The following is a 27,398-nucleotide window of genomic DNA, read 5'->3' as shown; positions in this document are numbered from 1 at the left end:
CTCTGAAAGTAAAAACAGTTATCAGTACATTTATGTAGATTTTTGAAGTAGAAGAATTGTGAAAGGGTTTTGTGCTACAAGTCTTTATACTAAAAAGTAAAATAATTTCAGGTTTACATCATGTTCCTCAAAGTGTAAAACCTCAATGAGTGCTGTGCACTTAGAAAAGTTTTTTTTAAAATAAAAAAACAATTTTGTCAGTTCCTTTTTTATTCTACCGACCTTGTAACACTTGTTTTACTCTATTTCTGTCTTTCTGATAAAAGACCAGATATTGAGCAAAAATTTTAAATACATATTCATTATAGTTACACCCTATAAGTGACTCTGAAAACGTCGTATGACAGTAGTGCAACTGCAGTGTAAAATATTACTGTGTTTAAGGAATAGAATGGGAAATTGAAAGTTAACATAATAGAAGAGGGGAAACATTTTGATATTATCTTGCATTTTAATATTTTCTTTATCAATTTGTTTATTCTTAAAACTTTGTTAAATATTATGATCTTTGTTGAGGAAACATTGGTCATTAACAGGAAACATTTTTCTTTATGGGTAGCAATGCCCATTTCCTCCTGACAATTGAAAACTTCCTTGCTAATGTTTGACCAGGGTTGCAAGAAAAATCCAGAGTGACAGGATATTGTTTGGATATGGATTTATATAAACTGCAAGAGCAAATTCTGTTTCAGGAATTTCAGTACTGTGAATCCTGGTACTGTAGACTGTTTCAATTACTGTTTCCATATCAACATAAGGTATATGAAGAGGGAAGCCTGTAACCTGTAAATGGAAACATAAGCAATCTTTAACAGTGTAAAATTCCAGAAATACGTCTAAAAATGTAGCTACATTTTTAATTATATTTCCTAAGATGGTTAATTTAAGAAGGATTCTCTCAGAGGATTTCTGAAGGACACATTTATAAATGTTTTTAAAAAAGATTGATAAAATCTCAAACTGAAATATGTGAACTCCTGAATGTCTTCACTAACAACCTGCATAATCCCCAATAAAGTTTTGAAAAAATTAATGCAGGTGGTAAAAACATTTTTTTCTGATACATTGCACTCTGCAATGTAAGTGCTCTAAGAACATAAGAAAGGTTACAAACGAGAAGCCATTTGACCCATCAAGCCATTTTGGTGGTACGTTGTTAACAAGTTAACATGACTTTTCATGAAACAAAAACACGGTATTGGTTTCAATATTTTGGCTGGGTAAATGTTGACTATGCAATACCTTTTCTGTAGCTTGGTCAAATTCTAATAAAATGTGCCAACAAATAAAAAGGCATTGCATGCTAAACAGTTTAGTGTTAACTCGCCAGAACTTTGGCGAGCTCTGTCACAATCCCCCTTTACTTACAAGGAATGAACAAGGGAGGCAGCTGCAAGGGTGAAGTTGGAATGGAGGGAGAGGAGCTAAGAAAATATATGCAAGTTGTGGGCAGTATTCTGCAGAGAGTATTCATTCCTAAGAGACCAGGTGTGTGAGATTAGAATTAGATCTCCTCCCAAGTTTTTGTTAACACTGGCAGTGCCTTTTTGTATCTATTAACATTGTATCTTTACTTATGAGTCTACTTTTAAGCCACATTAAACTGTTGGTCCTTGCTAAGAGGAACATGAAGAAGAGGTGTCCTCCTGCCCTTTTATGAGTCAAAGAAGTCTGAGAGACCCTGCTGAAAAGTCCTCTGCTGGGATGTAACTAAAGCAGGCTTGTTTTCTCATCATAGGAAGGTTGAAGATGTCCCATGTCTTTGAAAATAATTATCTAACCTTGTATTCTTTCATCTTCCTGTAAATCTTCCTCGATTCCTCTTCTATAATAGAAGCACCAGAGTAGTGTTCCAGTTTTGTAAGAAACTCCTGGAGCAAAGCAATGCACTGGTGGTTCCATCTTGTCCGGTGTTGTACTCTCCAATCCATTATGCATTTTTTCAAAGTTTTTTCAATTCTGAGTGGAAAGATTAAATTACATATCATGCCACTGCTATATATTATTAACTTTCCATTTTCCATCTTTTTCACTATAAACAATATTAAGGTCCAAAGTGAATACTTTTTTCTAATAAAAAGATAAATTCTGTGTAATAACTGCTTTAAAACAACTGACAAGTACAGGAAGCCTACAGTTAAACCTATTAAATATACATTAGAACACCTGTAAGAAAGTAGCACTCTGCTTCCACCATAGATGGACAGACAGGCAGGGATTGAGAAATATACTATAGTATGTTTCCCTCATTATTTGATAGATTAATCCACTGTATTTTAAAACATAATTATTAGGTTTACTAACTATTTTTGAATGAATAATATTTTCTCTTTGACACACCTTATATTGCTACATACATTATCCTATATATAAATATGCACTTTATTTCCCATTAAAGAGTGCTAAATCTTGTGTTTTTAATTACCTCTTCTGTAGTTGTTTGACATTTTCCATGTTTGATGTAAAATAATTGTGTTTTGTCTAAAAAAGAAAATAATTAGTTGTAAAAGATAACATGGGTTAAAATAACATTTTTTCATGCACCAAACTGGTACTGTAAACCATTTCAAGCACCACTACTTCCACACACACATTATTCAGTATTATTACTAAATATTATTTTGTTTCAATTAAAAAAATATTATTAGAAGTAATATTTTGTCTTGTAGCATGTAGAATGAATTCTCATTCATGTGCCTATTATTCATGTAGCTCCCCATGTTACTGTATGGAACAACAACAATTTGAGCAATCTATTGCGCTCCTACATATCTAAACTCCAACAAAAACCCTAAACTCTGCTAAACACCCAAACCCTTATCCTAAACCTCAAATCAGGCAGCCACTGAAATCTCAGTTTTCTCATGCCAAGAATTAGGGCAATAAAGTTAAAAAGGTAAAATGCTAACATTTTCCCATTTTTCAAAAAGAAGTGCATTCACCAACCTGTAACATTTGCCTAAATGAAAGCTACCACATTAAGGTGCAGACACTTGTAAAATCAAGGTGAATAATGTGCTTTGCACACTTCTTCATTCAGTTTTTTCAGTACTTGTACTTTGTCCCTCATTCAGAACTCTAGTTTTATATTCGACCATTAATACTGACACAAACCAAGACTTTTTATGAATTATGTACTGTATGTATAGCTGTTATATATATTACCTTCAGTCTTACTGAAATAAATGTATTTTCACCACTCTTTCATGGAGTGTTTTTACCTTTTGTCTTAAGCATTAAAAATAGATTCTAGAAAGTTTGACCCTTCCATCTATTATTGATTTTGTCCATTTTAACTACCTGCAAAGGTGCATACTCAGAAAGAACAAAATCAGAAGGAAACAGGGGCTTCCATGAGGAGTCCTTTGACACATCAAAACACATGGACATCATGCTGTTTTCTGCTGAATTGAACCATATCTAAGGAAAAGTAAAATAAACAAGAAGCCCTTTGAAGCAGTTTTTCTGCTTAGAAATATTTCTATGACTCACCCCAAAGACAGTCAGTAAACATTCAGAATGAAAGATTTATCCCTATACATCATGGCATTTTGTATTCTTGTATTTTTTAACATTTTGATGTGTACAAATTTAATTGAGACAATATATTGGGCTAAAAAATACTTACATTTTGACCATTAATTAAGCAATCAACTGTTTTCAGTGGACAAAACATGTCAAATTGCTCAAAACATTTTCCATCACTTGGATTCCAAAGGATATACTTTTTCATTTCCTGAGTCAATACATAAGCTGTTTCTCCCTTTAAAAATGTTAAAATCAAAATTGAATAAAATATCATCTTTGTTGAGTGAATATACTGTCACTATGTCAATGAGATGATTTCTGACATCTTAGCCTATAGTAAATAAAACTTACAGCAACAAGTAGAATCATTGTTAAAAATCTAAAATACTTTTAAGTTCTGACTTCCAGTAACGTAAGAAGAGAAAGACTAATTTAATAACAACTAATATTAAAAATTTTAGAAGAGACACAGATGGATGCATTATATTTTGTATCAAGACTTTGTATGGTATGCATTAAACTAACTTCCTGTGTGCTTCATAATGCTATCCTGGTGACAAAGAAAAATATAAAATAGTGAAAGCTAAGTTAAATAGTAATTCTGACACTTAAACACGTTGAAATTGTAATATAAGGACTGATTGTAACTAGAAAAACTATTCAATCTCTGTGATAATTCACACTGACAGATAATCCAAAACCAAAATACATGATGCTACATAAAACAGATACAATATCCTGGTCCCAGGATAACATTACAAAAGATTCTAATATTAATTGTAGTAAAATTCTGTTGTAATCAGGATATCTACTCAAGACTGGAAAAAAGATATATAAAGTATTACCTTCAAAACAGATGTTCCAAGGATCAGCCAAGCCTTCTTGCCCAAATAAAGAAAATAGTTGCACAGTAGAATAGCTAAACTGACTCTATTCCCAACAGCCAAATTAATGCATTGCTGTAAAAGTATAATGATTGTAACAGACAGTATAAGCAGTATTTCCTTGTTAAAGTATTCTTGTTAAAGTGTTCTTTTTATAGTGTCTACATTACAGGTTAAGTGCAAAAGTAGATTTGTGTGACAAAATTATTAAAATCATTTCCTGATGAAGTAATGCCAATGCATACAATGAAACTACCTAAGATTTCTGTAAATAACAATGCAGTACACAATTGCAAATTATTAAAGGAAGTGTACAGGCTAGCAGTATATCAAAATGCACCAAGCCTTTTTCTTAAAAGGATATGAAGATTTAAACATACGGAGACTTGCTTTACTGTAATTACCTCAGAAGTGATCCACATTTCACAGTCTTCTCCAACATCTGTGGAGAAGGGCAGCAGTGGAATTAAAGATACAAATGAAACCACATGGTCCTGAAAAAAAAAACATTCAAGCACATTGGAGTAGTAATGAAGTGAACTGAAGTTAGTTTAACTAAGGTACTGTAATTGTCACAGTAGGTCTATTTACTGTACATAATAGGGTACTTGATTATTACCGCGACCCTCACCAGGAAAAGCGGAGTGAAAATGGATGGATGGACGGTACTTGATAATAATTGAATGCTGAATGTGTGTCCTTTGGAAGACAATTTTGATTAATACAAAACATGCTGTTTTATCATTTAGATATAGACAATGGTCCAGAACATAAACATGCGTCTGAGACACCAACTACAGTAATTGGAACTGACAATGTAAATGGCATAAATAAGATGGCAGGTTAGTGCATCATGTCAAATAAAAATCTATCATCAAGAACAGAAATGTTTGGTTTGCAATGGTGGAGGGTCAGTGTTTTGATTTATTATTCAATTTATTGATTTTATCTAGATATAGATTTATTCAAAGAGGCTTTTTCCAGAATCTCCTACTGAAGATGTATCCATGTCATCGTGCAGGAGCTCTTGGGGAGGAGGCAGTGGTTTAATGAATCTTGTTGCGAGAATCTTTTTGCCTTCTTCATTTACGACAGTAGTTACAACCCTCCTCTCAGGGTTGGCAGCCTTGCACTGTTTCTCAAATGCATACACCATCTCTAATAGCTTTCTATCTTCACTTGTAGGAAACTGTTAAACAACAACAGAAGAAAAATAGTAAAAACTGCAGGAATAAAGGAAACATTTTGTGAAGTGAGCTTAAAATTAAGCAACTTACCAACCACAGGGGTTTTTGTTCACAGTCCTACAAGAAATAATACATTGAAAAAAGTTGACATATAAAATGTCTTAATTCTATAAGTCATTTTTCAACATATTTATTTATGCTTAATATATACTAAGCATGAAAATAAACATTTCACTTACAGCTGTGATAAATTATGTATCAGAAAAATTGTCAAAGTGGCAGGTATACTTAAAGTGGATAGATATTGTAAAGAACAGACATTACAGAGGTAAGGTAAATTAATCATTATCTTGATTAATGCTTGACACAGACAAGGCTTATCATCAGAAACATGTTGTTAAACATGAACAGGATGTAGAATGTAGCATTGGAAGCAGAACAAGCTGCACGTCTGTGACTCTTGCTTTGCACCAGGTTGCAGATGCTGTTTTGTGAGGTTTCTGTAGCTGGACAAGCATGTGCCTGCTCACCAGGCTAACTAGCTCTAAATGCCACACTTGATACTAGCCCATTCTGCAAATGTTCAATATCTGGCAAAGAGGGCCACCATGGCACACTGTCACATTCTTGTCTTGCCAGAGAGGCTTGAGCAGAGTGAGAGTGTGAGCTGTCCTGTTCGAATGCTGTCATGTCATGACGAACCCACAGGAGGTCTTGATCAATGAGGTACCATGAAGTCAACCTGCCATTACAAGTGGAGTTGTGTAGACTTGACACTGACCAGAATAGCACACCCAGACTTCCCCATTGACTGGCCTGTTGTTCATAATAATTAGAATACCATTCTGCACATCTGCGTCACAGAATTGTCTACACAACACCTTGACTCATTGTTAAAGAGCACTTGGCTTCACTGCTGGTAAGTCCAGCTAAAGTTTTGCTCTCAACACCTCATTCTGTTAAACCAATGAAAACCAGTGTACACTGATGTCCCTGTGTGGTTCACTGGCCCTGGTAAAATGACTATAATAATAATTGCTTACACTTATATAGCGCTTTTCTGGCCACTCCACACAAAGCGCTTTACAGGTAATGGGTAAACCTCCACCACCACCAATGTGCAGCATCCACCTGGATGATGCAACAGCAGCCATAGTGCACCAGAACTCTCACCACACATCAGCTATCAATGGAGATTTGAATGAAGCCAATTCATAGATGGGGATTATTAGGAGGTAAGGGCCAATGGGAAATTTGGCCAGGACGCCAGGGTTACACCCCTATTCTTTTTGAGGTGTTTTTGAGAAATACCCTGGGATTTTTAAATGACCACAGAGAGTCAGGACCTCGGTTTTACATCTCATCCGAAGGACGGCGCCTGTTTACAGTATACTGTCCCCATCGCTATACTGGGGCATTAGGACCCACAGAGACTGCAGGGTGAGCGCCCCCTGCTGGCCCCACTAATACCTCTTCCAGCAGCAACTGTAGTTTTTCCCCAGGAGGTCTCCCATCCAGGTACTGACCAGGCTCACACCTGCTTAGCTTCAGTGGGTTACCAGTTGGGAGTTGCAGGGTGATATGGCTGCTGGCTATAAACAGTAGCTTCCTATTCACATTTGAACTGGTGACTTGAGGATCTTTGCAACCTAGCATTTCTGATGCTAACAACAGATCACATAGTTACATTGATAACACTAAATTCATAACAATAAATTAACAAACATATACTGTATCAATCTATTTTCTGTTAAAAAGTTAATTGCAATACCTAAAGTACCTTTCCTGTAGCATCTTCTTTTAAAGAAACTGGAGGATCGAGGGTAACAAAAACTGACAAAAAGCAAGATTCATTTTCACTTCCTCTCATGTCAGGGAAGTTATCTTCCTTACTCCATGTGTATCCCAGCAGGACTGGTGGATTACTGATACGTAAGATGTTATTCACCTATGGAGAACAATAAAAGCCTGTTTGGAAATCTAGGATGTTTGTGATACATTCCAGGATTACATCAGTTGCTATCTGTTACCTTTGATTGCTGAAGTATAGATGTGAAGGGTAGAACAACACATCCCAGCCACTGCTTTCCAGAATAAGTTTGAAGGCTACAGCCTTTAAGGGTGTTGCTCTGTTAACCACAAGGTAATGAATAAACCAGATATTGTATTTCACTTATCACAACAAGAAATGCCAAATATAATAATATTATATTATACTGTATATTTAGTAGTATACATATAATGTACAGTGAAGTACACTTAACAATACACTTTTGTTTCACAATTGTAAATTACAAAGAGTATGTTTTTATCATAGGTGATACAAAACACCACATTTAATATTTTATGAATAATACTAAAATATAAAAGTATATTTCAGTTATATTTCAGACATGTTCTATTATTTTTTTAATAAAATAATGGAATTCTTCATTATTTCAAACATACCTCCTTTACCTCTAAAGATATTTCATCAAAAACATTAATAATTATATTATCCTTTATTTTTGATAAACTCGAAAGCCTGTAATCGCCTCCAACTGCCCTGAAATGAAACAAAAACTACAGTACTTAGTTTAATTATTAACATATTTTCAAGTTAAGACAGAGTGCTTCTTTAAGCTTTTGAGACATTTAAACAGTCACTATTAAAATAAAAACATACTTGAAATCCAGGAAAAAGTCGTCATTCCAGTATGGGTTTGGCCCATTTGCTGTGATAGTTTCATGAACAGACTCCTGAAATGTAATTTCAGCAGATGGTCTCACCTGAACCTGTGTTAAGAAAAGAGATGTTCACCATTTTTTCAGGTTTTGCTGCTTTTTTCTTTTACATTACATCCTAAACTGGGTGCCAAAGTGGATTATAGTTCTGGATCCTGTGTTCAGTTCTGGACTGGTGTACCTTTTGTGTTGAGTTTGCATATTCTACCCTTGCCTGTGGAGGCTTTGCTCACGGTTATCTGTATTCCTTGCAAAGTCCAAAGACATTCCAAGTTACTGGTGCCTCAAATACATGTGTGAGCACATGACGTGCATGTGTTTGTTTGTGCCTAGTGACACACTACTGGCGCCCCCTTCAGGGTGTAATTCTGCCTTGTGTACTGTGCCTACTGGGTTAGGCTCTGCCACACTGTACACCTCTAAGGATAAAACAGTAACTGAAAATTGATGAATTTTTTCCAAAAATAGTATTGCCCACCCCCTTCAAAATCGCCTCAACACTGCAACCCAGCCAAAGTCAGGAAGAGTGAAACTTGTTATTTGGATATTCTGAAATGTAGTCAATACCCACCTGCTCAGAATTGACCTGTACTCTCTTTGATTCATCCCCACATCTGTTATGATTGCTATATATTAGAGTTATTATTATATTGTTATTAGAGTTGTTGAGAATCATTTGTTAGGAGACTTGTAGTTACACTGTAGTTTCAGTTGACTAGCATTTTCAATTTGTTTGGAGCTTCATTCACTGCTTGAAAAAATAGTTTTTCATCTTTAGAGATTAATTATTTACAATAAAGTGTAACAAAATTTAAATAATACTCATTCAGGTATAACTATGCTTTAATATTATTTTACCTTTGGGATTTCTGTCTCTGAAGTGCATTTCTTAAAGAAGTGTCTACTGCTGGATATTCTTGATAGAGAACAAGCTGATCCTTGGAAAATGGGCTGCCTTTGAAAAAGTTTAACACACAGTTTTGTTCTTTGAAATAATCTTTTGAAATAATAACTTAAATCTCGATTTGATAGATCAGTCTTTTTTGTCTTCATTATTTATACTTCACCAATACTTCCTTACACAGTTTAGAGGACATTTTAATTTGCTTGGATTACTTTCCTGTTCCACTTCAAATTTCATTTTCGCCAATATATTAAAATTAGTGTAATTGTTAAAAAACTGGCTGTAAATGGTTTTGTAAATTATAATTAAATTGCTATTGTAAAATGGTGTAAGTAATTAATATTGTCAGCAGCCATATCGCTCTGCAACTCACAACTGGCAACCCACTGAAGCTAAAAAACTAAGGTTGCTGCTGGAAGAGGTGTTAGTGGGGCCAGCAGGGGGCGCTCACCCTGTGGTCCATGTGGGTCCTAATACTCCAGTATAGTGACCGGGACACTATACTGTAAACAGGCGCCGTCCTTCGGATAAGATGTAAAACCGAGGTCCTGACTCTCTGTGGTCATTAAAAATTCCAGGGCGTTTCTTGAAAAGAGTAGGGGTGTAGCCCCGGCATCCTGGCCAAATTTCCCATTGGCCCTTACCAATCATGGCCTCCTAATAATCCCCATCTATGAATTGGCTTCATTACTCTGCTCTCCTCCCCACTAATAACTGATGTGTGGTGAGCGTTCTGGTGCACTATGGCTGCCGTTGCATCATCCAGGTGGGGCTGCACATTGGTGGTGGTGGAGGGGTACCTTTACATGTAAAGCGCTTTGACTGGAGTGTCCAGAAAAGCGCTATATAAGTGTAAGCAATTATTATTATTAATATTTAAGACTCATTGAATTATAATGATTTCATAATTATTATTGTATTTCTCCCGTTTACACTGAAACTATAATGTTTACAGTAAGGTTTATAGTTTGTAATATCTATTTAAAGTTATATTTTTTGGTGTGTCTGTGTGTGCCCTGCGATGGAGTGGTGTCCTGTCCTGTCCTGTACCCTGCCTTGTGCCGGCCAGCCCCCGGCTGTGCCGCGACCATGAATCAGAGTAGGCAGAAATGGATGGAAGAGTCACATTTTTGCTTTATCTCACATTTTCCAGATTCCTTAGTAATAGATAGAAATAACACTGCTGCATAATCTAGATTAAAGCAGAGTAATCTTAGTTTAGAGGCTGCAATATTCTGTTTACAAATTCTTTTTACAGACCGCATATTATAGCATTTCATCTGATCTCATTTTCTACTCGCTTGCTCCTGGTGAGGGTTGCGGTGGCAAGAGGCTCAGCAGGGAAAACCTGACGTCCCTGTTAATATGTTATGTTAATAGAACATTAATAGAATTAGTAATCTTGTGTTAATAACCTAGTAGGAAAGGAGTGGTGGCATAATTATTAAATCACATTGCTCTAGAATGAATACTTTTTTAATGAGTACTTCAGTATTAAATACTTTGTTATCTGTTTCTAAAGTGTCATTTGCAACCCATAAACTAAAATGTTACCAGAACAGGCTACCTGAGCAGTGTCTGTTTGCGCACTGGGATATTCTGTGCGCTCCGCAGGCCAACACGAATCTTGAGATCTCCATCTCTCAGAGTATGCGCAGGTATGCTCTTTCTGTTTTTTCTCCTTGGCTTCAAGGGATGCGCTCTCTTGAACATATTGAAATTTAGTTCCCTTAAGGAATTCCAAAGAGATTAAAAATGATTAGTTTGATATTAAAACTTCAAATCCAAATTTAAAGGTATAGAAAGAAGGATTAAGACTTAAAAGTCATATTCATACTCACACAATGTTTTCAGCATCTTGATATTCTGTGACAATGTCTGATAGTTTATATCTTTTCTTGACCCTCGCCAATCTTTTTCTTGTTTGTTTCAGCACCTTTTCAACAAATTTAATAAAATTAGTAAGTAAATGAAGATATGAAAATAAAAATAGAAAACAGTTATGGATAAGGTTATTGTTCTCATAAACAAAAGTGTTGGTTGTGTATTTAAGGTCTGAAAAATAAAAACATCTATTACTCATTAATAATTTCGAAACAAGTGAGTTTTCATGCCCTTACCCAAAAACGCTTTTTTCAAAATATCAAAATATTAGTAAAATAGAACAATATTATATAATCTTGAAGACAAAAGTATGTCCATGAAAAATCTAATTATGTTTCTGCTATGAAACGTGTTGTGTTGTTCCATTTTACATATTTATGTCATTAGTTGATTAATTAATTAATCTTAATTTTTGAAAGTGCATCAAATTGTGCAATAACATCTATATTGATGCTGCAAGAAAGAATTAATACAACCTTTTTCACATAATTAAATGAATGTATTCTTTGAGCTGTAATTGGGTCTTCATCACAAGTAGTTGGAGTCTGGTGGGATATCTCACAATCCTGTTGATAAATATAGCACATTTTTTAATTAATTGAGATGAGTGCAACATTTATGCAAAGTACACAGCTTTTCATGGCAAAATAAGGGCTGTCAGAAGGGATTTGAAAACAGTAAGATCATGATACTGATACTGATATCGACTGTATCGTCAATTGTATTGTTAAGCGCCTTGAGGCAACCTTGTTGTGAAAGGTGCTATATAAAAATAAATTGAATTGAATTGAATTGAATATGTACTCTTTAGCAAGTTTATTTTTGGTAACTTTTAAAAGTAAAAAAAATAGTAATAATAATTAATACTCATCATTATTCCTTGCACTTTATTAGCTCTTCTAATCCCAAGAATAAAGAATCCCAAAGCTATTCACGCACAGTGCAGGGAAAAAGTTAGTGATAATGTGTAATATAAATAGAAGCATTTGGATTTTTTTTTTATCAGGACACCCTTGTTTAATCAAAAAGTCTCAAATAACCAAATAGGTTACAAAAAATGAGAAATTGCAGGGTGAGATGTGGAGGTCAGACTGTGGCATTTTAAGATGGAACTTAATCAGGACACCAGGGTAACAACTACGTTTTGTGCTATGAGACCTTTAATGATGAGCCAGATCATTAATGAGAAACCAGGATCTCAGTATAATGTCTTATACAAAGGAGGACACCACCTATAAAATACACTTGTACGTTTTTGCTGAAGTTTAACCCACTCTTAATTAAAAGTGCAAGGGAGGTCTATACATCACCTCAAACATTGAATCCGAAATGTCTCCATCATGAAGTGGCACCTGTTTGAGGCCAGAGAATTCAAAACCATCTAAATTCCTCAATTCCAGAAGACGGAAGCGTTTGGACTCTCGTAACTGCGCTTCTGTCACAAAGCTGAATTCTTCCTGAAGAGACTCCAGCCGAAAATAGTCTGGAGCTGGATGACTGTCTCCAGTGGCATGCTAATGATCAAAAAAACAAACGGTCAAAATCAGCGTGAAAAAAATATGCTGTAAAAATGTATTTAAAAAATAACTTTATACCAAATTTTATATATATATATATGATGAATATGCAAGACTTAATATATACAGTAAATACATTTGTATTTATAAAGACGCAACTCATTGTTTGTGATTGTAATTTTGCATTTTGTATGGAACCCCTGAAAAAAGAAATCACTAGCCTTAATAAGTTCTGTCAGTTCCACATTTGTAGGATCGTTTGGATCAAAGTAAAAATTTTTAATTGATTCTAAGAGGTTTCCTTTATTACTACGCCAAGTCTTCTGTGTTGCACTCAGTCTGCAAGTAAAAGAACAGCATGTTGAAAACAGACAAACCAGTATGCATGTAAGACTATACAGTATATTGTTAAAAGGTATAAAAATAGTAGTGAATACATTTTTTTAATAGTTGAATTAAATTAATAGCTTACTGTTTAAAAATAACATCTGTTTGGGGCATTGATGGTGCCATAGGAAAGCCGTCCTTATCTACAGCCCATGACAAAGAATAAAGCAGTTTCCCAGAAGTAAGTAAACAAATCTTTGCTGGTTCTCGCTTATCCAAATGGAAGAGTACATCTGAAAGGTTCACACATTATCAATGAGGAAGAAACAATGTACAATTGGTGTTAAGCATGTCAAGCATCATTAAAGCTAGCCTTTGAGAAAGTATACCATAATGAATCTATGTGGTAATGTTGAAGTTTTTCCAAGGTTTTAAAGTTGTTATATCACATATTTGTGTTGCTTCAGTAAAGTTCAATATGGTTCACAAAATCACATTCAGTGTGATTTGTCAACAATTTGACAATGATTTCACTATGCTCTATTAAACAATGCACTTTACAACTGAGAGGAATGAGAGATTAAATTTTAAATGCATTGAAATACAAAAGAAATTGGGTGAGCTGTGGGGCTCTTTAGTGGAAGTGGATACTGAATACTAAAGGACTAAAGCAGAATGAAAAGTATGAATACCTCATACCTCATACCAGCATAGACTGGTACTTAGGTACAAAGTTCAACTTAAATGTAAAAAAGGTACAGATGGTACAGAGGATAGGGCTTATTACACAACACTAATAAAGTGACTTACTGCTTCCCACTCCTTCGTGCTCAGGTGCAACGATCTGGTCACTGCTAAATTCAGAGCATTCAGGTTTAGCATTGCTAGACAGCAAATTTCTGTCTGGAAATGGCACATAGATATTAGCCAGAACATTGGTGTCTTTATGTGTAAACTCGGAAACCTGGAGAACAAAATAAAATTGAACAAGTTAAATTTGTTTAAAATTTTAACTCATATTTCAAAATGAAAGACATGAGACAGAGTACCATATCCTATCATGTTAAACAATGTTTAAAAATGGATGTATACTAAAAAAGTGTCCTCTTCTCAAACAGACAGCAAAACTATTAAGACAGATGCTGGACAAACTACCCTAATGAAATGGTTTATTCTACTTAATTACAGGCAAATTTTAAAATAAAAAAAATAACAGTTCCATGTTCAATATGCAGTGAAGAAATTCTGCATCGAGAACGTAAGAAAAATAAAAAGACATGTAACAGTAACTAAACACTTACCTCCAACCTTAGGTATTCTGGACAGTTTATTATTAGAATACTAAAAATCTGCTGAAAGTCAACCCTGAAATCATTATTGAGGATGATTTTCTTGGAGGAAGAAACATGCTTTTCATTGCAAAATATATTTACAATGAGCTTGTGCTTTTGTACATCCCATCTTCTCTTCTGCTCATCGCTAAAAAAAAAAGGACAATTAATATTTGACTTGGTAGAAATGTACACTAATTCCCCATTTATTCCCAATTAGTAATAAAAACTATATTAAATATTTTAGATGATAATCTTCTTTCAAAATATATAATCTAATTTATCTAATCAAATCTGCATTTTGTTAAAGCTATATACTTTATTGTCCCCACCACTATACTGGGGCATTAAGACCCACACAGACTGCAGGGTGAGCACCCCCCTGCCGGTCTTACTAACACCACTTCCAGCAGTAACCATAGCTTTCCAGGGGGGTCTCCCATCCAGGTACTAACCAGGCTCACACCTGCTTAGCTTCAGTGGGTAGCCAGTTGAGAGCTGCAGGGTGATATGGCTGCTGGCTATGTGGAAAAGTAAAAATATTAAATAGATTAATGCAATGGGTTAAAGAACAAATTCCCATGCAGAATAAATTTTCGGTGGACATTGAAATTACCAACTAAAAAAAACAGCTGAAGAACAGTTAACTGTAAAGTAAAACCAAGCTAATTGCATCAGTGTTTCTCTTACTGTGGACAGAGGTGCGTTGGAGTGGCTACTTCATTCATAGTAAGCACTGGAACTAAGACAGGCTCTCTTGGTCTTTGCCACTTCTCTGAAACTCTCTCTTTTTGTATGTTTTGAGAAGTTGCAGCTTGATATGGGGTTTCACAGTCTTCAAGTTTTTTAAGATCCTCACAGGTGTACACTTGTGAGATTTCTATCTCTTGGTCACAGTTCCTGGATTTCTGCAGAATTAACAAAAACGTAAGAATTCAGAGGCTGCTGTGCTTATTTAGTTCATTTGGTTGCTAGTAGATAAATGATCTATGGATCTCATCCTCAGACATTCGTCTTGGTATTGATTAGCACCTGCATTTTTCTTTACACTATATGCTACTTCCAACAACAAAAATAAAAATGTATAAAATTAAAACATTTTAACATATACCTGTCCCACTACCTTTAAATTGCCTGTTTCTTTAGGGTGATATCCATTGTTTGGTGAAGAATCTGTCCCTTGTTCTAATTCTCTCCTGATTTAAATGAATGGATAAACAAATAGAAACTTTCAGAAAGGAACCAAAATCTGAAATGAGGCGGAGGCTGAGATTTAAACAAAAGTAATAAAAAAGGTAAGTCCTTGTCCATTGTCTCTCATAAAATTAAAACCGTTATCTGCCCATTAACTGCAAATCATAAGCCCAGTGTTAAAAGTTGGTTTCCGTAGTGTATGAGCAAGAATCTTTTGAAAAATAAAAAGCCACTCACAGATTTGTTATTTGCAACTGGCAGACAGGTTCAAGTAGTGATTTACCAGGGGCAAGGTTTAAAAAAATGACTGATAATAAAGATCCTAGCTGGACACTACAGTACATTAACAGTGCACTGAGAGAAAGGGGTTAATACAGACTCATTGACTGACTAGACATTACAACACATTACACTGCACTGAGAGAGGAATTCATACAACTACACTGACTGACCACTACTTGCAGAAAGTTATTAACATAGCAATTGAATTTAAACAAAAATAGTTTGTTAATTTTTGTCACCTGTTATTAAAAGATTAAGCATTTACCTTTGTACTTGTAATTTTACTTTTGTACTGACATATTTATTAAATCTTCTCAGGGACTTGATGTGATTCCAGGTGAGTATAATATTCTTGATCAGTAAGAGATCTGTCTGTCTCTCCTTATCATACATCTTTTGTGTTTCTCTGAAACCCAATTGAATGGCCATTAGAAAAAGCATTTTAAGTATCCTAGTGAATGCTTTTGCATATTTTTTTAAGTAACAGAATACACTACCTTACTTGCTGCTCCAAAGATTTTATTTTTTTCACAAATGCAGAACTTTCTTTCACATTCATTCTCAAGTTTCTTTCAGCATGCTTTAAAGCTTGTAACTATAAGCAATAATGCAGAAGTAAAGGCAAAATGTTAAAGTGGTCATCCTTTGGACTTTGAACATTACAGGTGCAAAACAATGCAATTTTATTGTAATACTCTACACCTAAATATACAAGGTTACTGTCCTATTACAGCTTAATCATATATATAATTATTATGAATCTAATAATTAAAACTGGTAATTAAAATTTAAATACATGTTCCCCCCTGTGTTCTAACAGGAGGGTTTCCTCCAGGAGCTCTGGTTTCATCCCACAGTCCAAAGACATACTGATAGGTTAATTGGCTTCTGGAAGAATTGGCACTATGTGTGAGTGTGTGCATGTCTGCCTTGCAATTAAATGACTTCGCATCCCATTTCTGGCTTTCCTGTGACCATGAATTGGATCAAGCAGTTAGAAAATGGTTGAATGGAACATTGAAATTACCTTTTCAGACATTAGGACAGTCACATTCCTTTGCTCTCTGCTTTTATAGCTGTCATAAAGCTGAATTAGCTTAGAAGCAAGCACATGCTCTGGACTGAATAGAGGATGATGTGTAAAAATCAAGCTTGATATATTTAGATCCAGCTGGCACACTTGACCACACATTTCAGAAAATAACCTTATAGAATGCTGTGGTTTGTTTACCTTTGCCTGCGTTGAGAAAATAATATTTCAGAAACAAAGTTCCTCACTGAGTTACCTCCTACAATCAAAATCTATATTATTAATCTCTTTTTACAAGAAACAGTTAAAGAAAATATATAATGGGATGCAATTCAATATAGCTTCATATTTGCATATAAAAGGTTTTTGAAGAATCCAGTAATCATACATAATCACACTGAAGGTGTTACGTCATGATTGAGCTATCTTACTGCTCTTGCAGTGTCATGAGTGTCAAGTGTCAGTGTATATATAACTGAAATTGAGTGTCAAGTGTCAGTGTCACTATCATCTGTCTCAATAAAGTTGTTTCCTAAATGCAATCAACAATTTACAATCGCAAACATGAAGTTACAGTACTTTATATGGAATGTCCAATCAAGTACAGTTACAGACTATTGTTCTCTGTAGAAAAAAACAGAAAACTTACTTTAACATACTCAGCTTTCAGAGCAAGATCATCATTCAGGAAAGGGAAATCCAGTTTATGATTCCAAGAATGTCTTACTGGATCTGGCAATGCAATCATATTGCCATCTTCGCCAAACCAGTGTTTTCCCTATAAAAAAAATAACTTAAATATGTACTCTATCTTCCAGCTTCACTCTAGTATATAGAATAGGGACCCTAATCCTCAAAAACACCTGAAATGCTTTATTTACTGCTCAGGTTTTGTTTTTGTTCAATTGGACATTCATGAGGTGGTACTTTTTTAAATTAAACCTAGAAAGTCATCCTGAGTCTTTTAATTCATCCGTGAAAACAATATATATTTTCCTATCTTTCCAGTGCAGTTTTTTTTTTCAATGTTTCAGTTATATATACTGTACAAGCAGAGAAAATGCTTCTAGAACTGTTGTCTATATTTTTCAAAGTTCTGCTTGGGTCATGGGTTCTATTCCAGACTGAGATGCCTTCTGTGTGCAGTTTGCTTGTTCTGCTGTGTTTGCATGGGTTATGGCTAAGGCCTTTGGTTTGATCCCACCTTCCAAAGACCATTCAGTGTGTAGTCCATCCCAGCCCCCTGTGCTTCCAGGATAGACTCCACTCTGACCCTTACCAGAAGTAAGAAGCGTTCTGGTAATGGATTATAAATACCTTTTTTTTCATTTATACCCTCATTCCTCCCCTTGAAAGGCTCCCCTTGATCCTCCCTGCCAGGACACTCAATTTTGGCATCCTGAAGGAGCCACAGAACCTGACAGAAGAGTTCAAACAGACTGGAGAAGCACTCTGTTGCTACACACCACTGCAAGACTGCAGGGACCCAGAAATCTGCAAGATTTTGCTTGAAGCCAATTGATCCCTGGCTGCTAGTCCAGCACTACCCCTAGAACACTGTCCCTTGGGGACTTAAGTGTCCTGTTAGACTTTATTTTGCAAATGACATATAAATGTATACAACTGAGCCCTAGGGAAGAAATACTCTTGATATTTGCATTTAAAGTATTTTTTGTAATAGGACAGTAAAAAGAAAGTATTACTTGTGATTAGAAAGATAAGCTACACATTTCTAAGATAAAATGAACATTAACACTCAGTATTCACCGTGTTTAAGTATATGAGTCGAAAGCTCTGTTTGACATGCAGACAATGCAAATATCCAAAAGGCTATTTAAATATTTTGATAGAGTGTAATCTGCAGACCTTGAACCATAATGTATCATGTTAAAAAAAAACTTTTACCTCTTTAAGAAGCCGATTCTCCATCCTGTTCATTTGTTTTCTTGATACATGGGGTCTTTCACGAACATACAGTCCCTCATCCTCCAGAACACGTGGGTTCATCGTTGCTGGTAATTTTGCACTGCAACTAACTAAACAACGTCTGATATGTTTTTTTCAAACATAAAATATTATTCTATAAATGAACAGTTATGTCACTATCTAAATTCAGTTTCTAACTAAAAATATTATATTTTCCAGACATCTATTTTTCAGACACAGGTGAGTACTGTATATAAGGTATCGCTTTTTTCATTTTTACTTTAGAATTTCTTATCAACATACATTTTGATATTTTTAGCCTTCCAATTGGCATGTCAAGCATTTTTTAAATCTAGTCATATGCTACAATGTGCAAAATCCCATCAAGCCAAAAAACATTTTCCAACAGTGTTATACAGAGTTACAGTTACAATCAACAAATCTAATGATTTCACATGATTCGCCAAGAATAAAAATCTTTTCAATATCGTACCAGGTGAATCGCTAGGCACAAAGACACAGGACAGACCAGCTGTATCATCTGCCATTTGGATAGGCAACAGGAACTCATGAAGATCATCCTTCTCAACAAAGGAAATTGAGTCTTCTGATATCTTGCGGTGAGTTCTTATCTTTGTAAAAAATATAGCATTGATGACTTTGTATTAATTGTCAAGCACATGAATTCATTGATTGAGTGATTAAAGATACAACAATTACATTCACATCTTAATTTAAAGCTTCATAATAAAATGCATTCTGTCATTTGGAATGATGTGTGCCTAAATACTAAAAAAGCATCAATAAAAGGTGTTGACTACATTACACTTTAAAAAATACTCTTTGTGACATCAGAAATCTAGATTGACTTAATGGCACTGCGAAATATGCAATAATAATTAAGCTGCACTAAAAGGTTAGGATTTTAAACTGAACATACTAACTAATGATGAAGAATGGCCAACAGCTGGGACTCCATTGGAAATCTCATCAAAATTACAGGAAAAGAAAAAATAATCTTCATTTCTTAAAGTAATGACTGAGAATGCAAAAGAAAGTAACGATTGGCTTAAATCCTAATTTTAAAATATGTTATATTGACAGTAATTACAGGGATAGCTATCTGCGATTACAAGGAAAAATAACAATATCAACATTTACATTCATTAAAATATTTTAAAATTAAAACTTCAGTGAAATACATAGAGGATATAAAATTAAATGTTCAGAGACAAAATGAGGCCGTGAGAAATCTTCATTCTAATATTTTTTTTATCTTTACGATATGTGTAATCCATTCTATTTAAGACCTAACATGTTTATGTTATCTCAAACTGTCTGTGAATGAAATTTCTTTGGAAATATAAATTCTTCTTCAAACAATATCCAAGGTAACATTTTTTTTACATATTGAGACCAAACTTGAAAGCAACATGCTAAAGAAGATGTTGCTGGTGCATTGTATAATCTTAAGATAGCATCCCCTGATTTAAATAACATGTTTTACACCAGGGGTGTATCCAGTCTTGGTTTATTTTCTGCTAAGACTACCTGCTTCTTCAGGAATCCTTCACTCAGCTACCCTGCTGCCTACCAGCTGAAAGTGCTGCCTGCTTCTTGAGGCAGCCTCTGCTCTGCTACTCTACAGTGTTGTTCCTTTTCCACCTCTCATCTTCTCTCAGATATTCTAGCCTGCCTGATAAACCTCTCCAGTCTGTCTTCTGTGTTGCACTGCTACTGTATCTCAGCATTCTGAGAACTTCTAGAGACTCATAGAGTTCTAGGCTTGCATTTTGCCTTGACAGATCACCACGGCACTGCTCTGCATGTCCACGGATTAACAATCTAAGCATGCTAATGGCCCTTTTAATTGCTTCCATTATTTGTTTTGATAAGCACAAAGTAGAATCATGTTGAGCACCAGATATTCCATAGCTTTCTTCTTTCACTACAGTCATTCCTATCTCTCTCAACAGTTTCACTAGGCCATATCTTAGATAAAACTAGCTTTGCAATGAGAGCAGTTCATTTTGGTGTTCCCCAGGGCTCTATCTTGGGATCCTGGCAGTTGGTTGTACATATCACCACTTGGTGACATCAATTAAATATAAACTCAGCTTTCAATCTTTGCTAATGAGACTCTATGCATTTTTAGACCCATCTGACACAGAGTTGCTTGTCTTCACAGAAGATTTAATTGGAATCAAGTCAGTTCTGACGTCTGGTTAAAATTAAAACTGGAAATAGAGATTCAGTAGCTCAGATTCAGATTTAAATTTAGTAGATCTAAGTGTTAATCTATATTACCATAATGTAATCAACTTTGCATAATCTTTGAAGACAATTCCATTCTCCTGTGTTAAGAATTTGTGTGCCATTTTTTACTCTGAGCCTTCTTTTGATTTAAATATTAAGTCTGTAATAATTCTAGTACTTGCTTTTACTCGGTTCTCATAAACAGCTTTTATTTTACATCTTAGTTTATGAGTTAATCTTTCATTTGAAGCTTTACAAAATATTTTCTGGAAATCTAAATACGGTATATCATGTCAAATGTTGTATTTATTACTGATGCTTACACTTAGAAAGGTTACAAGTTAATTAAAAAGACTTTTCCAAAAGTCATGCTATCTCCTAGAATGATAAATGGATGTGTCTTTACATGCTACAGATATAAGTCTGATTTGTCTGCAGTTTTTTTCAAAGAATGGAGAGCAACCTGTCTGTCTACTGGAAGATCCCAGCTAGTGTTTTATAAATAACAATCCTAATTTCTTTGAGTGTAATCTTTGTGATTGATTTAAGCATTTCTAGACTTTATTATTCTTCAGCCACTCTTATGCTAAAACAATATTCAGAAGTGGACTTACATTTTTACCCTCCATTTTAACTCTTGGTCTGTGTCTCAAGGCTGCCTTTATCTTTGTCTAAGGGAGGCGTCATGTATATCTAAAGAATACAACACAACATAAATTTAATAAAGTAGAATACATATAAATATCCCTTTCAATTAACAGATTTAAGTTGACACTCATTACAACTACTACACCAAGATTTGTTTACTATTTCAAAATATTTTTTTCTGAGTGAAAAATGAATCTCCATTTGAACAGAAACTTTTTTTAATATTCACAATCATGTTTTACAAATAATGAACTTTTAGGAAGTAAAGACTTAATGTGTAAACATTGACCGTATATGAAAACCACAATTAACTGTCAATATTTTAATAATACGTTCATGTAAGGCCTTCTTCTGGGTACTTTTGATTATATCATTTTTCCATCTGTCCATTTCACAACCTATTCTTCTAATTCATGTTATATGAGCTGTAAAATATCAGCAATATGTTATTAAAGGCAACTTTCCCATTTGGGTCTGCTTGGCAACTGAAACGGGGAAAACTTCGTTTTCGTCATATCATTTTTGAGAGAAACTACAGGAGCGTGATAGAATGTGGCATATAAAAATCAAACTCGACTGCCCCCTGATGGTGTATATGAAAAAAAACCAATATAGTATTGTATTTTATTACATGGATAGACCAACAGTACACTGAAAAGAAAGAAAAAATGTTATACTTACTATGAGTTAATTATTTCAGTGCTGACAAAGGAAAGTTATTGAGTAGCACATTTTCCAGCTAATATCTGATTCAAATAACGCACGAGAGGGTTCGTTTCCAACGAATTACAGAATAACGTTATTATTGTAGTTGCAGTTTACCACGTAGTTCAGTAAGATAATTTTAAGGTCATATTTAGTTCCAAACGGTTTGAAGGAGTATAATAAATGTTTCAGGGAATTACTGTATTTCAATAGGAATACGAAATACTTTTATTCGGTGAATTTGAGCTGCTTAAGGTATTGTACATATACGGGGCCAGATAATAATTTCATGGGGGTACATGTCAGGAATTTTGCTAACGAGAAAAACATTAACAGAGATAAAGATGCATGGTTTTACATAAATACCCATCCCTCTAGTAAGCTGTAATTCAAGTAGTATCACAACAACTTCGTATGAATTTGATTTGAACTGACCATTTGTCAATCATAACGAAACACCGGGACGTATTCATAAATCTATAATACATCAAAATGAACATATTACATAATTATATAAATACAGTAATGATAACCCAAAGTAATATGCCCTCATTGAGCCTGGGTTTTTATATAGATGATGTAAGTTATTGCTTCTATATATATATAAAGTCATTGGGATCTTTATCAATAACAAAGGTCTGTTATTGGCGATTCAGTAATTTACTGGCGATACAGGTCGTATTTGTTAGTAATGCAATCTTTAGGGTCGCAATCTGTTGCAACAAGGACCTGATCTGCATTTGTTAACAATAATGCAGTGCCGGGTTCCTGGCTGAAAATAGTTAATTCTACAAGAAGCTGGAGTGTGCGATGTGATACATGGTATTTCAAACTGCTGTAACTGCGATATGATCTGAAGGGACGTAGAAAACATTATGAAACTAGCCTGAAGGACTCTTGGAAAAACCACAAAGAATAGTCATGAGATTAAACAATACTTTTTAATCATTGAATGCACCACTAACATAGTGTAAAGAGCAGTGAAGGGAAGGCAAACTAAAGTTCACTTTTATGTTCTGAATTCTTTTCTTGAACTCACAGTATTTCATTAGTATGAAGTTTATAGGTGCCCGTGATTGTGTGTAAAATAAGATATAAGCAACCAAAACAAAAAATAAAAACTTTATAAAAAGCTGAGAAATTAATGCCAAGCTGTTCTCCTAGTCCGCTATTCCTTCCACTAGAAAACACGCCCCCGGCATGATGTGTAACTGAGAGGGTGGGGTCACAGTTGACAGAGGCGGGGTTTATTTCTTTCGGTTTCCTGCCCTGGTCTCTTCCTGCTACTCGCTTACCTGTAAAACGTGCCCTGTGATTGGCCATCCGCAGTTCATGTAACCAATCACGCTCCGGCTACCATGGAGGAAGGAATAAATGCAAGATGGCTCCTCATATAAAACCAGACTCCTGGGTTCTCTTTAGTCAACAACAAAATTATTGTTTATTCCTTATTCGAATAAAATACCTTTCTGGATGCAGTTCAGCGGGATAATCTAAGCTTTAAGACTAATATAAATGTATTGCAAGGCGTTACGTTATAGTGCGAGGCAATCTGGTTAAACGGGGGAGCTTTTATGAAGCTATGAATTAAAAGCACCCTTTCGTCAGTCTGGCTTTGGATGGTGAGCGAAAGAGCTGGGCCTCTCCGAAGCCACCGGATCTTTTGAGATTAGAAAACTAAGGCAATAGGAAATAGATGGTTTCTTTTTGTGGCTAGACAGACCACGCAAGATTACATCTTTGCTCTTAATTCACCAACATGGCCGTATCAAGGTGGGATTGTTTTACATTTTATAAATTGAGTAACAATAGAATGCTCTTGTCGTCAGGCCCAGCTCGACTCCAGTCTTGTTACAAGTAGTTATTTCGATTTTATTGTGAGTAAACGCCGGTAGGACAAGGCCAGTTTCAGACGCTTTAAAGACTATAAACATACCCCTTTTTATAGGTTGTGTTACATGTGAAGTCAGCCAATCGCTGTAGACAATGAAAACACCATATATGTTTTCTTTTGCCTTTAAATTAGCTGCTTTGCTATAAATTACACAATTTGCGTTACAAAGCGGGTGTTTGCTAGTGTTACAGCTAAAGTGTTTATTCACTAGACCATGCATAGTATTAATTATGGAGTTTAGGAGATCACAGGAAATGATAGGTCGCTGATTTCCTTTGTCAAATCAAGAAGTCGAGTGGGAGCGTTTAATTATCATTATCAATGTTGCAGTTAAAAGTGTCAGTAGAGGGACACATGCGATATTGTCCTAACATAAATCTTAATCTTCGCTATTTATATACGTAAATCTCCAGTCTAAAGCAGATGATAATGCCTGTTGCTCGACTGGCTGCACAGAAACCCCATGCGTGGCTGTGGCTCAAAGCTGCACACTCTACATGCTGAAAAAGAGTCGGGGGGGAAAAAGATCGTGTAACACGTTCTTAACAAATGTCAGTCATTGTATTTTTTGCGCTGATTAATAAACCACAATTTCACATTTGAAAGAACGAGTTTATATCTTTATGAACGAATCGACATTTCGATTTAAGGGGAAATTAAGGCGTTCATGACCTATTTATATCCAAGGTTCTCTACCCCTGAGACGAATACGGAAATGAAATAGTATCTAACTTTAAAGACAATTTAAAATGTACAGTAAATGCTTCTGTTTGACAGTAACGTTTTTTTAGTCCAATGTGGGGGAATTGTATGTATTTCTGCTCTAGATGTTGTCTTTTATTATGTTTTTCATTTAAAAATTTTTTCGCTTATTGTGTTCTTGGCACAGTGGATGGTTGATTCAGAAAGTTTTTTTTTTTCCCCATTTGTAAGGGTTGGTTGTATGGGGGACATATTTTAAAAACGTGCTTTAAGTTAGTGAAATACACTGTATCAATCCGGTCCGTTACACAGAATAAAACAGACATGCGACATTTTAGGTGTGGTGAAATTGCAGGTAACAAAAGGAGCTAATCAGCGAGGAAAACACGACTGCAAAAAAATTCTAATAATAAAAGTAATGCCTAGTGATTAAAGGTTCTTTTGTATATAGTATCTTGTTTATTAAAGCATTTCCAGGTGTCAGCGGAGGATTTTAAAAGTGCGCATTAATTTTATGTGCGATGTTAAAACTTTGCTCATTATCTACTTTGTGCCTTTGTGCTGAAGTCCTTGTGAAGACAAAAAAAAAATCCAGCCTTGTGGCAGTTTTCTAAGTTATGGCAAACTGAAATAATGGCAACCATGAATAAAATGTTAAGTGTTGTCTCAAGTTATCATGCCGGTAATACTCGTGAAACGAAGGTGACTGGGATTGAAAGGGCTGGCAGAAACTGTCGTTATCAGGTGGTGACAGTACTACCGCTAGACTGAAAGTTATCAGCTATAAATGCATGAGCGAATGAATTTCTCTTTGTAATTTTTTCACCCACTGAAGATACTGAATACGTTTCTAGCATTTTAGTTTTGTTTATAGGCAGTACTGATAATCCTAATATTTTTGGTAACATGCAAATAAAAGAAGGCAGAATTTACTTTCTCCATGCCACCTTTAAAGAGCTACAGTGCATTTTGCTGGCTTAGCATGTTGATTAAAAAAAAAATATCTTTTGTTAAACAAATTAATGTTGCAAAAACATACTGTAGCATTCCAGAACGTAGCATCCGTAGTAGTGTCTTATTAGAATAGATTATGATTCCTTAATGTTGATGAGATCTTCATGAATTCAGGTTTTCTTGGAAGTATGCAAGCAATTCCTGATAAGAATACACACTAATGCCCACATCTTTTGCTGTTTCTTTTGCTTTCAGGCTTGACCGTCTGTTCATTTTGTTGGACACTGGGACGACCCCAGTGACGAGGAAGGCAGCGGCACAGCAGCTGGGAGATGTGGTGAAGCTTCACCCACACGAGCTGAATAACCTCTTATCTAAAGTAAGTCTGGTGACCTACTGCATGTAGTTCCTGATCACAGGAAAATCAAGTGAAGGTTCGTTTCTGACTGCACTGCACTCAGGAGTATAACTTTATGGCTGATGTGAGCCTGCAGCCTTGTAGCAGTTAATTTAACTCAAAAGCCCCGTTTGAGTATCAGTCTATAAATAGCTCGAGCACTGGGACATGAAGCATTTACTTCAAGATGGAAGCCTTTTTTTTCCCCGTTTTTAAAAACCACTGTAAATAGTTTTCTGTGACCCCGTATCATGAAATGCATTTATCTTTTGTGAACTCTGAAGGTTTTAACGTATTTACGAAGTCCTAACTGGGACACGCGCATCGCAGCAGGCCAAGCAGTAGAAGCCATTGTGAAAAATGTGCCTGAGTGGAATCCACCCGCGAAGCCCAAGGAAGGTATAATGTGCATCTATCGCTTGTCTTCTCTTACTGACTGCTCAGGAGTCCTGCTCAGTATGTGCTAGTGTTGAGTTTTGTAACAGGCAGGTAAATTGGTGTTTAGCGAAGTGTATTTGTGAGGAAGACATGAAATGGAGTGGATTAGAGGGTTTTTGTGTTGGGTTTTCTGGATTTAAGTATAATTGTAGTTTTCAGATCATGAGAAAACTGTTCTGCTAAGCTCTGAACTGTTTTTTTTAACCAGCTCATGTCTATATGCACCTTTGTTTTTAGCATATTTTTGGTGGAAGTGGGGCTGAAGAAGATCAGAACTTGGCTTGTAGGTTTGCATTATGTATTATGAGATTTATCATTGTGGTGTTGAAGCCCGTCAGGTTGAGTTGTTTTGAATAGCTTCGGCCATTGCCATCTGAATTCAGAATTGATCAGGATTGTCACTTCTGTCTGATCCAGAGTCTTGCTCCGACTTTTCCATGGAAGAAACGTCATCAGACCGACTGAGCTTCTGCAGGTTTGACATCTCCCGCCTGCTGAAACATGGAGCATCCCTACTGGGATCTGCTGGTGCAGAGTTTGAAGTCCAGGATGACAAATCGGGTAATCTAGTTGTGAATTAATACAATTTCATTCCATGCAACTCGGTAGTATTCATTTTGCAATTAGTGAAATCTCCTGTGCATGATGACTGTAATCAAAATCCAGAAGGTAAAATAGTTTATCAC

The 27,398-nt window shown here is 35.3% G+C and overlaps 2 protein-coding genes across 3 annotated transcripts in view; one reads left to right on the top strand and one right to left on the bottom strand.

The window, feature by feature from the left end:
• Nucleotides 1–516: 516 nt before the first annotated feature.
• Nucleotides 517–21,603, bottom strand: LOC148834746 (protein CC2D2B-like). Its single transcript, XM_088917598.1, has 31 exons — nucleotides 21,589–21,603; nucleotides 19,212–19,350; nucleotides 18,698–18,828; nucleotides 17,442–17,570; nucleotides 16,790–16,999; nucleotides 16,260–16,357; nucleotides 16,028–16,168; nucleotides 15,398–15,482; nucleotides 14,977–15,194; nucleotides 14,257–14,434; nucleotides 13,766–13,919; nucleotides 13,101–13,248; nucleotides 12,850–12,967; nucleotides 12,422–12,625; nucleotides 11,588–11,677; nucleotides 11,069–11,163; nucleotides 10,795–10,956; nucleotides 9,182–9,278; nucleotides 8,265–8,374; nucleotides 8,048–8,144; nucleotides 7,630–7,728; nucleotides 7,380–7,547; nucleotides 5,690–5,716; nucleotides 5,407–5,601; nucleotides 4,817–4,906; nucleotides 4,374–4,487; nucleotides 3,629–3,763; nucleotides 3,301–3,420; nucleotides 2,426–2,481; nucleotides 1,782–1,959; nucleotides 517–783 (listed from the first exon to the last, which is right to left on the bottom strand). The coding sequence occupies exons 1-31, from the start codon at nucleotides 21,601–21,603 to the stop codon at nucleotides 598–600; spliced, it is 3,987 nt and encodes a 1,328-aa protein (XP_088773724.1). The 3' UTR covers nucleotides 517–597.
• A 2,118-nt stretch (nucleotides 21,604–23,721) lies between these two features.
• The window catches only part of btaf1 (B-TFIID TATA-box binding protein associated factor 1), a 28,093-nt gene continuing 24,416 nt past the window's right edge, over nucleotides 23,722–27,398 (top strand). For both annotated transcript variants that reach the window (XM_088917665.1, XM_088917664.1), the window contains exons 1-4: nucleotides 23,722–24,100; nucleotides 26,133–26,256; nucleotides 26,559–26,673; nucleotides 27,130–27,273. In XM_088917665.1, the coding sequence (XP_088773791.1) occupies nucleotides 24,087–24,100; nucleotides 26,133–26,256; nucleotides 26,559–26,673; nucleotides 27,130–27,273 (397 nt within the window). In that variant the 5' untranslated portion in view covers nucleotides 23,722–24,086. The remainder of the gene's footprint in view (nucleotides 24,101–26,132; nucleotides 26,257–26,558; nucleotides 26,674–27,129; nucleotides 27,274–27,398) is intronic.

This window comes from Atractosteus spatula, chromosome 5, assembly GCF_055471065.1.
Source record: "Atractosteus spatula isolate fAtrSpa1 chromosome 5, fAtrSpa1.hap1, whole genome shotgun sequence".
Classification (NCBI taxonomy): domain Eukaryota; kingdom Metazoa; phylum Chordata; class Actinopteri; order Semionotiformes; family Lepisosteidae; genus Atractosteus; species Atractosteus spatula.
The sequence above is the reverse complement of the archived record's forward strand: the minus strand, read 5'-3'. Positions and strand labels throughout refer to the sequence as shown.